At 39.5% G+C, this 13,885-nt stretch overlaps 1 protein-coding gene across 1 annotated transcript; it reads right to left on the reverse strand.

Annotated features, from left to right (window-relative positions):
- Window positions 1-833: 833 nt before the first annotated feature.
- Window positions 834-13,680, reverse strand: tyr (tyrosinase). Its single transcript, XM_057839010.1, has 6 exons — window positions 13,604-13,680; window positions 12,691-13,530; window positions 8,739-8,955; window positions 2,444-2,591; window positions 2,175-2,356; window positions 834-2,085 (listed from the first exon to the last, which is right to left on the reverse strand). The coding sequence occupies exons 2-6, from the start codon at window positions 13,516-13,518 to the stop codon at window positions 1,838-1,840; spliced, it is 1,623 nt and encodes a 540-aa protein (XP_057694993.1). The 5' UTR covers window positions 13,519-13,530; window positions 13,604-13,680; the 3' UTR covers window positions 834-1,837.
- Between the last annotated feature and the right edge of the window lie 205 nt (window positions 13,681-13,885).

Here is a 13,885-nt window from a genome sequence, read left to right on the forward strand (position 1 = left end):
TTGGTTTCATCTGACCAGAGCACCTTCTTCCACATGTTTGGTGTGTTTCCCAGGTGGCTTGTGGCAAACTTTAAACAAGACTTTTTATGGATATCTTTGAGAAATGGCTTTCTTCTTGCCACTCTTCCATAAAGGCCAGATTTGTGCGGTGTACGACTGATTGTTGTCCTATGGACAGACTCTCCCACCTCAGCTGTAGATCTCTGCAGTTCATCCAGAGTGATCATGGGCCTCTTGGCTGCATCTCTGATCAGTTTTCTCCTTGTTTGAGGAGAAAGTTTGGAAGGACGGCCGGGTCTTGGTAGATTTGCAGTGGTCTGATGCTCCTTCCATTTCAATATGATGGCTTGCACAGTGCTCCTTGAGATGTTTAAAGCTTGGGAAATCTTTTTGTATCCAAATCCGGCTTTAAACTTCTCTACAACAGTATCTCGGACCTGCCTGGTGTGTTCCTTGGTTTTCATAATGCTCTCTGCACTTTAAACAGAACCCTGAGACTATCACAGAGCAGGTGCATTTATATGGAGACTTGATTACACACATTTGGATTCTATTTATCATCATCGGTCATTTAGGACAACATTGGATCATTCAGAGATCCTCACTGAACTTCTGGAGTGAGTATGCTGCACTGAAAGTAAAGGGGCCGAATAATATTGCACGCCCCACTTTTCAGTTTTTTATTTGTTAAAAAAGTTTAAATTATCCAATAAATGTTGTTCCACTTCACGATTGTGTCCCACTTGTTGTTGATTCTTGACAAAAAAATTAAATTTCATATCTTTATGTTTGAAGCCTGAAATGTGGTGAAAGGTTGCAAGATTCAAGGGGGCCGAATACTTTTGCAAGGCACTGTATTTGCCCCACTGTATATACAGTATATATACAGGGTTAGGGTTATATATAATTTTTGAACTATACGCTGTTACTTTTTCCCCTCATTTTGAGGGCTGATAGTCCGGTGCGGCATATTTTTTTATTTGTTTGGCTTAATAGGTACCACATCATAAAACTTTCGTAAGACCCTCATAAAACACTATTATTGACATTACTGAATGCTTATGACAGATGACATTCAGTGTCATCCGGCAAATTATGTCACGAAGTCCATTTATGTCCAGCTCAGACCTTTTACATCCATTCAAAATTGAGAGAAAAAGACACTAAAAGGCTTCTGTTATAGGCATTCATTAATGCTCATGACAGTGTCATGTCATAATTACGATTGTCATAAGATAGTATTATGGCGTCACTGTCAAATATTAAGTCTTACCAAATACCACAACTCGCAATTAATGAAACAACTGGAACAATAACTGAAGAAATAATTAGCACAGAACATGAATTTTGATTGTTATTTACATCTGTAGTGCTGCAACGAATGGTGGGAGGCATGTTTGTCGATAACACTGTTGACAGCAGGTGTCTGCAGAGATTGACTGTCTCCCTCAAGGGAACAGTGATGGCCAAATGAAGCTTCTTGAAGCATGGTGTTTCATTTGGTCTTATGACAGTCTTATGATGCCGCTGTCAAATAAAGTGTTTCCGGTTGATATATTTGGGGGGAAAATATGCCATAATACAGTAAAGACAGTTATGGCTTATAGTCCAGTGTGGGTTATCTATGAACAAATGCCGTTTTCGTGTCAAATTTGGTGGGTGGCAGCTTTTAGTCAGGTGTGCCTTATAGTACGAAAATTATGGTATATTTTTTCGTTCTATAAGGAGAAACGTATGATTCAGGTGCACTGACTCATTCACCAAATACTATTTTGTTCATATGAAATGCAAAATGAACCATCATTATTTCTTAAACTACTGAGCATGTTTGTGTGTGTTACAGAGTAGTTTGATAGGAAGCTGAACCTTCCTCTGAGCTGCTCTGGAGAAGGGGCTGTCGTTCTCCAAAAATGGAAGCTCTCTTCTTCCTCTGGTTTCGTCTCCACTTCCTTCTGGCTATGACCACCACGACCGCAGTGACTGCCGTGATCAACCCCCCGAGGATAGCGGCTCCCAACAACCACTGCCAGATCTCCTGGGCCTGTTGGAGGTAAGGTGTCAGGATTTCTTCAACAAATCTTTGGCCTGCATTGGAGGAAGACAAGATGACACTAGTTGAGATCTAAGAGGCTGTCAAATCATAAAGACTCTCACTCATGATGTTCTGTACTGACCTGGATCTAACAGATAGGCATATTCATATCCCATTGTCTTTATGGAGAGGAAATTGTCTCCATTTCTATAAAGAGGCAGGAATGGCACCATATAGTAACCATCGTTGTGTCCAATGGGAGCGTTGGCAAATGGATAGAAGGTCCGTGTAGGCTGGTGGGTTCGGAGCCAGCGTTCAAAGATACTAGTAGGAATAAGATGGTCATATTGGGGTGCAGTGAGGTGAAATAGGTATTAAGTAATTTTTGTGTTTGTGATTTATTTATATTACCTGTCTATGAATGCGTGATGCAGGAGGAATATAGGGTCATTGGCAGAACCTTGCACGGAGGACATGGAGCCGTTCATAAAGACATGCAAGGCGTTGTGCATGGTGCTTTGGCCTTGAACGGCCATGCCTGTGGCTGGACTGGCAAAACCTAAGGGAATGAGGAAGAATTAGCATACGTTTTTGATAATATGGGCAAAAGTATCAGGACACATTGCTATTACAGTGACAGGAAGTAAAATTTGTGCATTGGTTATTCTGAACTAGTGAACCTGTTCGGGTTAGGCAGTGGACTAAAGAAAAAGGAAAAAAAAAAAAGATTTCACCTCATTCTGTCCTTTTCTTTAGAAAATTGCTTATTTTGAAAGACTGAAATGTAAAGTTGGAGAGCATTTATAATGCAAATTTGTGGTTTAGATGCAAGACAGCAAAGTGTGAATACTAATTTAGTCATTTACAATTGATTTTCAGTTGTTTTAATTCCCTATGCCAGGGGTCTCCAAACCGGTCCTCAAGGGGGTCCTGGTTTTTGTTCTAACTGATCGAGTACCGACAGTTTAACCAATGAAGTTTCTGCTAAGACAAGCAGCACCTGACTGCAATCAACTGATTGCACTTGTAAAACACCAGATTGGCCAATAGGTGTTGTCTTGTTTTGTTGGAATGAAATCCTGCGCCCACTGCGACCCTATGTGGAATAGTTTGGAAACCACTGCCCTATGCTTTTATAATGATATTCTCATACCCTTCCTCAGTGCTCTCAAAAAAGAAAAATGGTACGTATTAATAATTTTGTGGCCAATGTATTTTGGTCGAGACATTTTGGAAAATTTAGTTTGTCATTTCATTAAAGTGGGTTATGAGTTTATTTATTCTTTGTTTTATTATTGTTTTTAAAAAAATCTGTTTTTGTTACTTGTCCTGTTCAGCTGCTTAGACAAGGAGAATGGGAATCTGAGTGTCTTTATTGACTGAACAGTCTTAATGTGCCACATGAAAGTTTGTTGTTCTCTCATTATGGCTGTTTTGTAGGGACAAAGAGGAAGAAAGCACAGAAGACAGAAGAGAAGATTAACAAACCAGAAAAAATACATCAATAAACACACATGCTACCTATGAAGTTAGTGGTGCTATCGCAATCTATTTACTAGAGGACACCATGTGAGGGGATTGGGGGCTGACAACTGAAGGATAAGAGGAGGGAAGATAGATCGGATAGGGACGTGATAGGGTAAGGTAGGTGCACATGCAAGGTGAGATGGGTCGCCTAGTATTAGGAAAATTACCTGTGCGTATGATAAATCGACATCCTACTCTTTGCTACCTGATTGCTAATCCTGGCACCAACAATCTTATTTCCCTGAATGTGCCTTTTTGGTGCCAAGGTGGGTTGTGTGACTTATGGAAAATATGGCTCTCCGGATGTGAACAGTTGAAATAGAAAAAACAAAAAAACAGTTTTTTAAAATTGCTCTCAGATCAGAATTGAAATTCTCAAAACTACTTGTTCAATCCTCACAACGTGTCGCACAAGTAGCAAAACAACATGGTTTACCTGAAAAAGACAATTTTCTGTGCAAAATACTTCATCTATCGCTCAAAATTCTGTGTCAATGAACATGTCAGTGCTGTCAAAATGATAAGTCCTTGTTTCATTGAGTACAGACAAGAGAGTCAAATTGCTTAGTCATGCTCTCAATTGAACAGAAGATGGTGTACGTAGGTTTTGCTGAAAATTGCAAGTTACACCTTTGTGTGTGGGAGATTGATTGCAAGTGACTGGACAAGATTCAGTTTACACTTGACTTTACCCTTGACAGACCATGTCATTGCAATACAGAAAGCAAAAAAACAGCACTGAGTATCACAAAGAAATTTAACATAAAAGCAAAATTAGAAATGTGAACATAAATTAATTGGCACAACTAAACTTCCAATGCTGTCAGGATTATTCACCCATTCTTTCTACACATCTTGACGCTCCTCTCTGTTTGGCCACAAATTTTGGATGTCCTCTTTTGCTATACAGCGTGGAGAGAATCTTCTTGAATGTCTTACCCAGCCTCTGCAGGCATCTGCTGTGATGTCACTGCATGCTACATTCATGACATCCAGGACAGTCATCTGATTGTGAGGCTGACAATCATACACTTTCCATCTCCATGTGGAGAAAAATTCTTTTATTGGATTGAGGAATGGGGAGTATAGTGGTAGGAACTTCATTACCATTCTGTTGTGGGTTGCCTACCATTCCGTGATTATGTTGGCGTGGTGGAAACTCACATTGTCCCAAACTATTACAAATTTTTGCAGGTTAAAATAAGTAATGAAAATGCTCAGAAATAAGCACACACATGTTGACATATTCTTACAACATGTTCATCCATTTTGCATGTAAAGGCTTATGCAATAAAGTAATGACTAGATGTTGTGGGTGGTGAGACTATTCAAAAGGGACCCATGATATTCCATTTTTGACCATAATGGCAGATTCAACTGATAATGTAGGAAAAAGCAGAGAATTGTACAAAATCATTTGCATGGATGCACAAATACAACTGCAACTTGCTCAAAGGAATTAGAAACTGCTTTTTTTGATGTGCACTAGCTATGCGATGTTGTGATGTTTGAACAAGTAGTTTTGAGAATTGCTAGTCTGATCTGAGAAACGTACCAAAGCAATTGATGGAAACTGTAATCATCCAGAAGTACTTGAAAGAACAAAATAATTTGAGAGGTGATACTCTTCGACTGAGCACGAAGGCATCCAAAGCATGGCTTTTTCGAACTTGCCTAGTTACAAGAATAATGTTAGAATTTGCACATTTTAAGGCCCACAAGACCCCAAGTTGAGGTTTTTATTATCTCCTTTAACACACCTAAATCAAATGATCAGTTCATCAGCAAGCTCTGGAGGAGCCTGATAACGATCCTGATTATTTCATTCAGGTGTCTTGGAGGAGGGAGACATGGAAAACTAGCTGGATAGGGGCTCGTGAGGACCAGACTTGGGCAACCCAGGTGGAAACAATCTGGGTAGAGAATCATGAAACACACAGCAGCGAGGTAATGAAGTAACATTTGCTGAGCAGTAGTGCTATAGTATCTGCAAGAACCGTGGTTAATGTACATCTGTATGTTTAATGCCGTGCTTCTCAATTATTTTCTGTTGAACCCCCCCCAGGAAGACAAAAAGGTTTCGCACCCCCTCCCCAACTCTCTGCCGCCACTGTAAATAGTATCATTTTTCTATAAAACTATTAGTAGTAGTAGTAGTAATACCCCTCTGGATAACATTGTGTCCTTATTATATTGAAGAAAAAAGTAGTATGGATCAGGGCTGCAGCTATCGAATATTTTAGTAGTTGATTAATCAATGGACTAGTTAGTTCGAATAATCGAGTAATCGGATAAGGAACATGAAAAATTAAAATACCTGAGCTGAGCCTGAAACAGTATATATATACTGTAAATATTTTTAAATGAGGATCTATGTACAACAAAAGAACAATTGGCTAGTTTAGATAGAATTAGTCCGCTAGCTTAAATGCTGTAAAAAGTTTTTTTTTTATTTTTTTTTTTAACAATGCTTTTAACAAATGATTCAGACACATATTCCCACAAAAAATGGCTAAATATACCTATAAACTAAATTATGAATTAAAAACCATTAAAAAAGAAAAAATTAGCTCAAACAAAACTTACAAAGCTTACGTTGGTCTTAACAGGGAGCAGTTGGATTCAGCCATGTGAAAAGAGGCAGACCAGAGGGCAGTGTATCCAGCCTAATCAATAAAACTAAATGCAAACACTTTCAAAATAAACCATTACAACGCCAATTTAATTAAACGAATACTCGAAGCAACAAAATTTAATTCGAATATTTTTTTTCTAATCGAATACTCGAGTTAATCGATTAATCGTTGCAGCACTAATATAGATCATCAAAAAGTAACATAGATCAAGTCACAACCAAGCTGCAAAAATACACTTTATATTTTTGACCGCCTGATACTGAAAAATGAAATTTAGTAAAATCAATAAATAATAAATATTCAAATTGATTAGCAACATTAACACAAGAGCACAATATGCCAAACAATTTGACCGAAAAACAAAAATTAATAGAACAAAAACGGCAGTGTCATTGTCGAAAGGGATAGTTTTTATTTTTGCTTCAGGCAATATCAGATGTGTTGCTATGGTGTGGGATTATTTTGCACTAAGCAACGTGGTATGCCACTTTATATGATGCTAACAGTGCTCGGTACTTTACTGATGTAACACTTACAAAGCGGGCCAAATTGCTGGGAATGTACGGCACGTTTTTGCTTAGTGTGTTGGGGGAGCGGTGTCAAGGCAGGTGAGTTGGGCAGACTTGATAAACCGATGAGGAAGGCTCACTCTGTAGTGGGGCTTGAGTTTGGAAGTCTGGAGACTGTGGCTGAGAGGAGGATGATGATCAAATTCAAAGCCATCTTGGATAACCCCTCTCACCCTCTCCATGACGAGCTGTAGTAGATGGACAGCTCTTTCAGTCAGCGTTTTATACCACCTAGATGCAGAACTGAGCGCTACAGGCGGTCCTTTGTGCCCATTGCCATCAGACTTTACAACAGCGGAGGTCTGTGCTCACAATTAAATGTACATGAAGCATATGGACAATAACAGGTGCTCTTTTTGTATGATTCTGATACAGCGCCGATCTGCGGTCATGTTAGATTCCATTTGTACTTAATTTAGTCATAGATAATTTGTATATACCATATTTTTCGGACGATAAGTTTCACCTGAGTATAAGTCGCACCAGCCATAAAATGCCCAAACGAAGAGGAAAAAAAAACATATATAATTCGCACCTGACTATAAGTCACATTTTTGGTGGAAATTTACTTGATAAAATCCAACACATAGAACAGATATGTCATGTTGAATGGCAGTTTAAAATAAAAATACGATAGAGAACTACATGCTGAATAAGTGTACAGTATGATAATGTTACATGATGCATGAACAACGAAATGCTAACGTGGCCGGTATATTAACGTAACATAGCTAATAAGAGTTATTCAGATAACTATAGCATAAAGAACATGCTAACAAGTTTACCAAACCATCCGTGTCACTCCAAAACACCAAAATAACATGTGAAATGATATAATAATGTGTTAATAATTTCACACATAAGTCGCTCCGGAGTATAAGTAGCACCCCCAGCCAAACTACGAAAAAAACTGCGACTTATAGTCCGAAAAATATGGTACCTTTTATATAGTTCTTAAAGTTTGTCTCTTTATGTTATACATTTGATTGTACACCATCTGAGCTGCTGCAATGCCTGAATTTCCCCCTATGGTGGATCAATAAAGTCTTATCTTATCTTACATAAAAATCAACCGGCTTTTTTAGACACAGCAAAAAGGCTGGTCTTTCCTCGTCTCCCACTGTATTAAAAGTCAAAGCCAAAAACCAAACACTACATACGCTTTGTTATTATTTCCTCATCTCAGCTCCTTATATCTCCAGTGCTCTTTGCTGTGTGCTCTTGTGTGTTTCAAAAATACTGCGAACACTTTGAAAATGAGAGTGCCACTGCCACCCACTGAGTGGATGGGCAATTACACCTTATTTATAGTAAGCAAAAAAGTACTAGTATGTTCCCTGAGGCCACGTGCGCCACCGTCCGGCATCGTGCTGCGCCGCCCTGGGGTGGCACGCCCCACTATTTGAGGAGTACTTTTTTAATGTCTTTATATCAGAGGTCTAAAACTCAAGGTCAGCGGGCCAACTTTGGCCCATCACATCATTTTGTGTTTCAAAGCAAATCATTTACATTGAGTTCATGTTTCTCTCTGAAATAGCAAAATTGCAGATTGTCGTCACTGCTTTGGAAAGTCAGGCCTTCATGATTTCAACTACTGCTACTTGGAATATTATTTTCATGGCAAATTATAGAAATTTTAATATTGATGAAACTATAATTGGTGCTACTTGCCATTAGTGTTTCATGGGTAACTGTCAAAGCAGATGGATATGATGTATAGATATAGCAATGATTGATTGTACCCCACTCCGCTCAACATAATTGCTGTGGAAAATGGATGGGGACAGACTAAAGGATGGACATTCAACCATAATGAATGTCTATCCCCGTGTGATCTTGCAAATGGGCCAAAAATCCTCTAGATTAGAGAGATTAGCCCAAGGATTATCTCCACAATCATTTGTTAGGCATGTGAGTACAGTAATACAATCGTATTAGCGTGAAAATGTGTGTGTCTGTGTCTACCGTTCTTACCCTCAAGAACGTTCCTGAAACTCATGTTGGCGAATCGGTCCATGGAACCCGTCTCGTACTCACGGAGACCCACAGTGAACTCGACATCAGCTGATGTCGGGAGCCGCTGCACACGGTTCCTATCGTGGTTGCCGGGGTTACGCAACAGTGGTCCTTCCCCTGTTCCGTTGCACAATGCCTCACGACTGTTGTATTCCTCTGGCTGGGTGCAGATCACCTAAATGTGAACAGACATATGCTCAAAAGCAATTCAACTTTTTAAGATAAGCAGTAGTGTTTGTTCGTAGGAATTGAGGATAAAGAACAGAACTCTTGATGGAAAAACTTTAAATTATTAATCATTGTTACTGCAAACATAATATACAATGATATTGTACTTTTCATTAATGGGATTGAAACACAATTGAAACAATTGCTTCATTTAATAGTTTAAACCACAGACTAAAAACTTTCATCCCAAAAAAGGTTTATATCATTTTAGTCATTTTACAACCTTATCCTTGAAAAAAAAAAAAAAAAAACTTACAGCTGATCTGAGTAAGAAAAAGACACACACAACTGCTACCCTATGTCAAATGGCATATTGGGGTAGGACAACCTTTTTACGGCATCTACAAGTGTTTCACATAGAGCCAAAACAGAATATAGGCAAGTTTTTCAGCGGATAAAATGAATATCTGCCAATACTATTATTCAATTAGGTGGACGAACATCCTATCAGATGTACATTTTGCTTATGCTTATTAGGTTTGTGGGTGAGCAGGAGCACATCACAAATGACTTTGGCTGGAGCTGAGGTCCACCTTGTACAGCCATTTAAAGGGCATATAAAGAGAAAGATTCTCAGTAACATTCAAACTCTGGGAACTTTTGAATGTTTAGCCTATGACACTTGTTTTTAGCTCATTCACTTCCAGCTATTTGTCACAAGACATCCTTTCAGGCACCAAAGAATATTGTGTTCTACAGTTACATGAACACAGAAATTACAAAAATAATGATTAGAGCCCCGTCTTTTATTTTAAAATAAAGCTTGTTTATACTATTTTTCAAGTTTCATTCTTTAGTTATGAGCAGTTGAACATAATAAACTCCTTTGTTTATACCATAGGTGGAATGTAACGAAGTAAAAGTACTTTTTGTTTATCTGTACTATACTTAAGTTTAAATACGAAGTGCTACTTTTTACTTTTACGTCACTACATTTTACAGCACATATCTCTACTTTTTAATCCTCTACTTTTCAAATTCTTGCCTGCGTTAAACGCAGTGTTGTCACACTTATTTAAAAAAAGTAATTAATTACAGTTACAAATTACTTCTCCCAAAAAGTAATTGAGTTAGTAACTCAGTTACTTGAATGTAAGAGTAATTAGTTACTTGGCAAAGTAACTGGTGTTACCTTTGCTATGTTTTGAAGTCATTTAATGTTGTGAATCAACTGTTAAAGTTGTTAAAATTGCTCCCGTTCTTGCATTAGTTCCCTTCTGTCTACTTTCGACATGTGAAAGTTTTAAAACTGTTTCATCATTTAAAGATTCAACTCAGGATTTTGCCAATTTAGGAGTATTTTAGATGAAAGGTTAGTTAGGTTCGATATGAAGGTTCACTACAACAGCGCCTTCCTGAGAAGTCTACTGCTTTAAGATGTCGGCTAACTTACTAACACCAGTGAGTCGATCATTTTGCATCTAGTTCTCTATACATGTGCTAACGCCGCTGTGTCTGTCATTTCTAGTTATATATACCAGTACACATATGATATCGACCTTAGCATCATTTGGGCGTAGGTTGTAGGCTATCATCTATAGTCAGGTATTATTGGAGCCACTAGCATCGCGTTTGCACGGCGTCACAACTCCCTTCCCTCTGCCCACCCCTCGCTCTGCTCTCTCATCTCTGTGAGTCCGTGTCTCACACAGACTTTTCTCGCGTCATTCAACCAACGCAGTAACGCATTGTAACGCATGCCTTTACATCCTCAGTAACAGTAACGGCATTGCCAAGATGAGAAAAGTGAGAAAAGTAAGTAATTAGATTATTCACTATTGTAGAAAATAACGCAGTTAGTAACAACACAGGTTAAAGGTTACTTTTGCTTGTTCCGCTCTTATTGTGAATTAATACCTTCGTTTTCATGCCTCCAGCGCAATCAATAAGCCCTGTGCAACTATACCATTATTAAACACTAGAGGAAGCAACACGAGGACAAGCAAGATTAGGCAGGTGAACAAGATATTGACCAATTAAAAAACAGCAGTGAGAGCAGCGCGCCTTTAAATGGGTGCTGCACACTCTTGTACAGTAGGAGGGGGTATGCAACTGATACTGGCTTTCAATCTTTGATTAAGATACATTTTGGAGTTTTTTGAGCATGTTAAGCTTCTGTTTACAGTACGGTCAATTTTATTACTTTTTTCCCTTTCTGCACGGTTATATGATACACTGCTGGCCTAAAGTATTGGTGCCCCTGAAATTCTGTCAAATAATTCTCCCAGAAAATGATTGTCATTACAAATGCTTTTGTAGTAACTTGGGAAAAAGCATCAACATAGAGTGGGAAAAGGCATCAACATAGTTTACAGGGGAAAAAAAACGAGGCCTTCATAGAAAAGAACATGGTCCCTACAGTCGTTTCCCTGATGTTTTGGGGTTTCTTTGCTGCCTCTAGCACTGGACTGCTTGACCGTGTGCATGGCATTATGAAGTCTGAAGTCTACAAACAAATTTTGCAGCATAATGTAGGGCCCAGTGTGAGAAACCTGGGTCTTCCTCAGAGGTCATGGGTCTTCCAGCAGAACAATGACCCAAAACACACTTCAAAAAGCACAGGAAAATTGTTTGAGAGAAAGCAGTGGAGACTTCTAAAGTGCCAGCAATTAGTCCAGGCCTGAATCCCAAAGAATACCTGCAGAGAGATCTGAAAAGGGCAGTTTGGAGAAGGCACCCTTCAAATATCAGAGACCTGGAGCAGTTGGCCAAAGAAGAAAGGTCTAAAATTCCAGCAGAGCGTTGTAAGAAACTCATTGATGGATACCGGAAGTGGTTGTTCGCAGTTATTTTGCCTAAAGTTTGTGCTACCAACTATTTGGCTGAGGGTGCCAATACTTTTGTCCGGGCGATTTTTGGAGTTTTGTGTAAAATGATAATGATTCCCCCCCCCCCCCCCCCCCCCATTCTCTTTTACGTTTTTTCATTGCAAGCAAAATAAATGAAGATATTACTACCCAAGCACTTGTAATTGCAATCATTTTCTGGGAGAAATTGAGCATTATCTGACAGAATTGCAGGGGTGCCAATACGTTTGGCCCCCAGTGTATATTTATATTAAAAATATATTTCATGTATTTTTACATGTACATTTTAAAGCAAGTACTTTTGTACTTTTTCTAGAGTAATTGTTTTCTTATATACTTGGACTTTTACTTAAGTAATTTTTTTGTCCCTGTGTGTGTAGTTTTACTTAAGTTAAAAACGTGAGGACTTCATCCACCACTGGTTTATACATCTTTGGTAGTGAATGAGCTCAGAAGTGATGGAAAACCACAGTATCATGTCCCTATACTGTAGGTAATGTACAGTACAGGCCAAAAGTTCGGACAACCTTCTCTTTCTTTTTTTTCATGACTATTTACATTGTAAATTCTCACTGAAGGTAATAAAACTATCAATAAACATATGTGGAATTTTGTACTAAGCAAAAAAGGTGATACAATTTTCTAGTATTTTTAAAGTGAAGTGTGTCCAAACAATTTAATGCCAACACTTGATATATTTTAGTCCTTTGGGGCTAATTGGCTTGATGAATTAATATTCTCGGGTTAATTGATCTCAATGAATTTAACAAGTTGTGTAAGTGTATAATATCATTTTTTCTGGTCTAGTATTTTGCGCATGGGTTCATGATTTTACACACATAATGTGGAGAAAAAGTTTATTAAAATATACTTGCCTTCCATGACGAGAAGACTGACGCAGGGCTGATAAGGTTGGGGTTGAAGGGGCTGCGTCCCCCCATCAAACTATCTGTGCACACTTCGCAGGCTTCAGCGTCCCTCCAGTCCCAGTACGGGATGGTGAAGTTAAAATCTCCTGTTAACTTCCTTATCTCATTCTCCCAGTGAAGCAGGTAGACTCGATGCCAGGGTAGAAAGGCGGCAGATTCGTGAGCGAAGTCGATGTCGGTCCACACGTTCCCCGGTCCTCCCAGGAAGGCATCCCGTGACACGTAGTAGTGCATCCAAACAAACAGATCGTAGGTGTTGATGTCAGAGAACATAGGATTCTCACCATTTTCGCCCATCTCTGCTCTGGTTGCCGTGGAGATGACATAGTCAGGACTGATGGTGTTCTTGGCCAGGTTAAGGTAGGAGATGAACTTTTGTTGCTCAGCAGCAGACAGGGTCAGGATGCTTCGCCTAACTGATTCCCTGTACTCTGCACAGTTTGCTCCCCAGTAGCCAAACTTGCACTCTCCACAGTTAAAACCGCCGTAGTTTCCAGCACAGCGACAGGTTCGATTGTAGAAAGCCAAAGGCCAGCGCTCCCGGTCGTCAATGCCGCTGTGAGGGTACTGCGGGCCGTCCGGCTCGTTTGACACGTCCACCTCTGTGCAGAAACCGCGACCTGATAGGGCACCGCACGCCGAGCCGTCTCCGTCCCACACTGGGCAACACTCTTTGGTACGTAGGCCCTCCGTGTTGGCACAGGGACGAGGGAATTGGCAGAAGCAACTCCCGAGAAACTGGAGAACAAGTGTGGCTGGAAACAGGCACCTCATGATCACTCACTACTGATTAGAAAGAAAGAAAGTTACCTCAACGATACAGTATATGAAAGAAATTTACCTTATTGATCAAAAGTACCTTTTTTTACGTTTGAGGATTTGGTCTACCAATCTGTTCCCCTTCAAGGCTCCAACCTCCTTCCACCCTCACTCTCCGCACCCTGCCTGCAGTCTACTGTTCTCTCCCAACTCATTGAGCTGATTTAGGGGTTGTCCTCAGACAAAATGTGTGCTCTCACACACTCGCAACTTTGTGTGTGCCCGCATACAACATCACATGCTTAGGATAATATTCCAGATTCTTTCAATTCTGTCTTGAGACCAGCTGACCTCTCCTCCACTACACCTCAGGCACAAATGT

This window comes from Corythoichthys intestinalis, chromosome 6 (genome assembly GCF_030265065.1).
Source record: "Corythoichthys intestinalis isolate RoL2023-P3 chromosome 6, ASM3026506v1, whole genome shotgun sequence".
NCBI lineage: Eukaryota > Metazoa > Chordata > Actinopteri > Syngnathiformes > Syngnathidae > Corythoichthys > Corythoichthys intestinalis.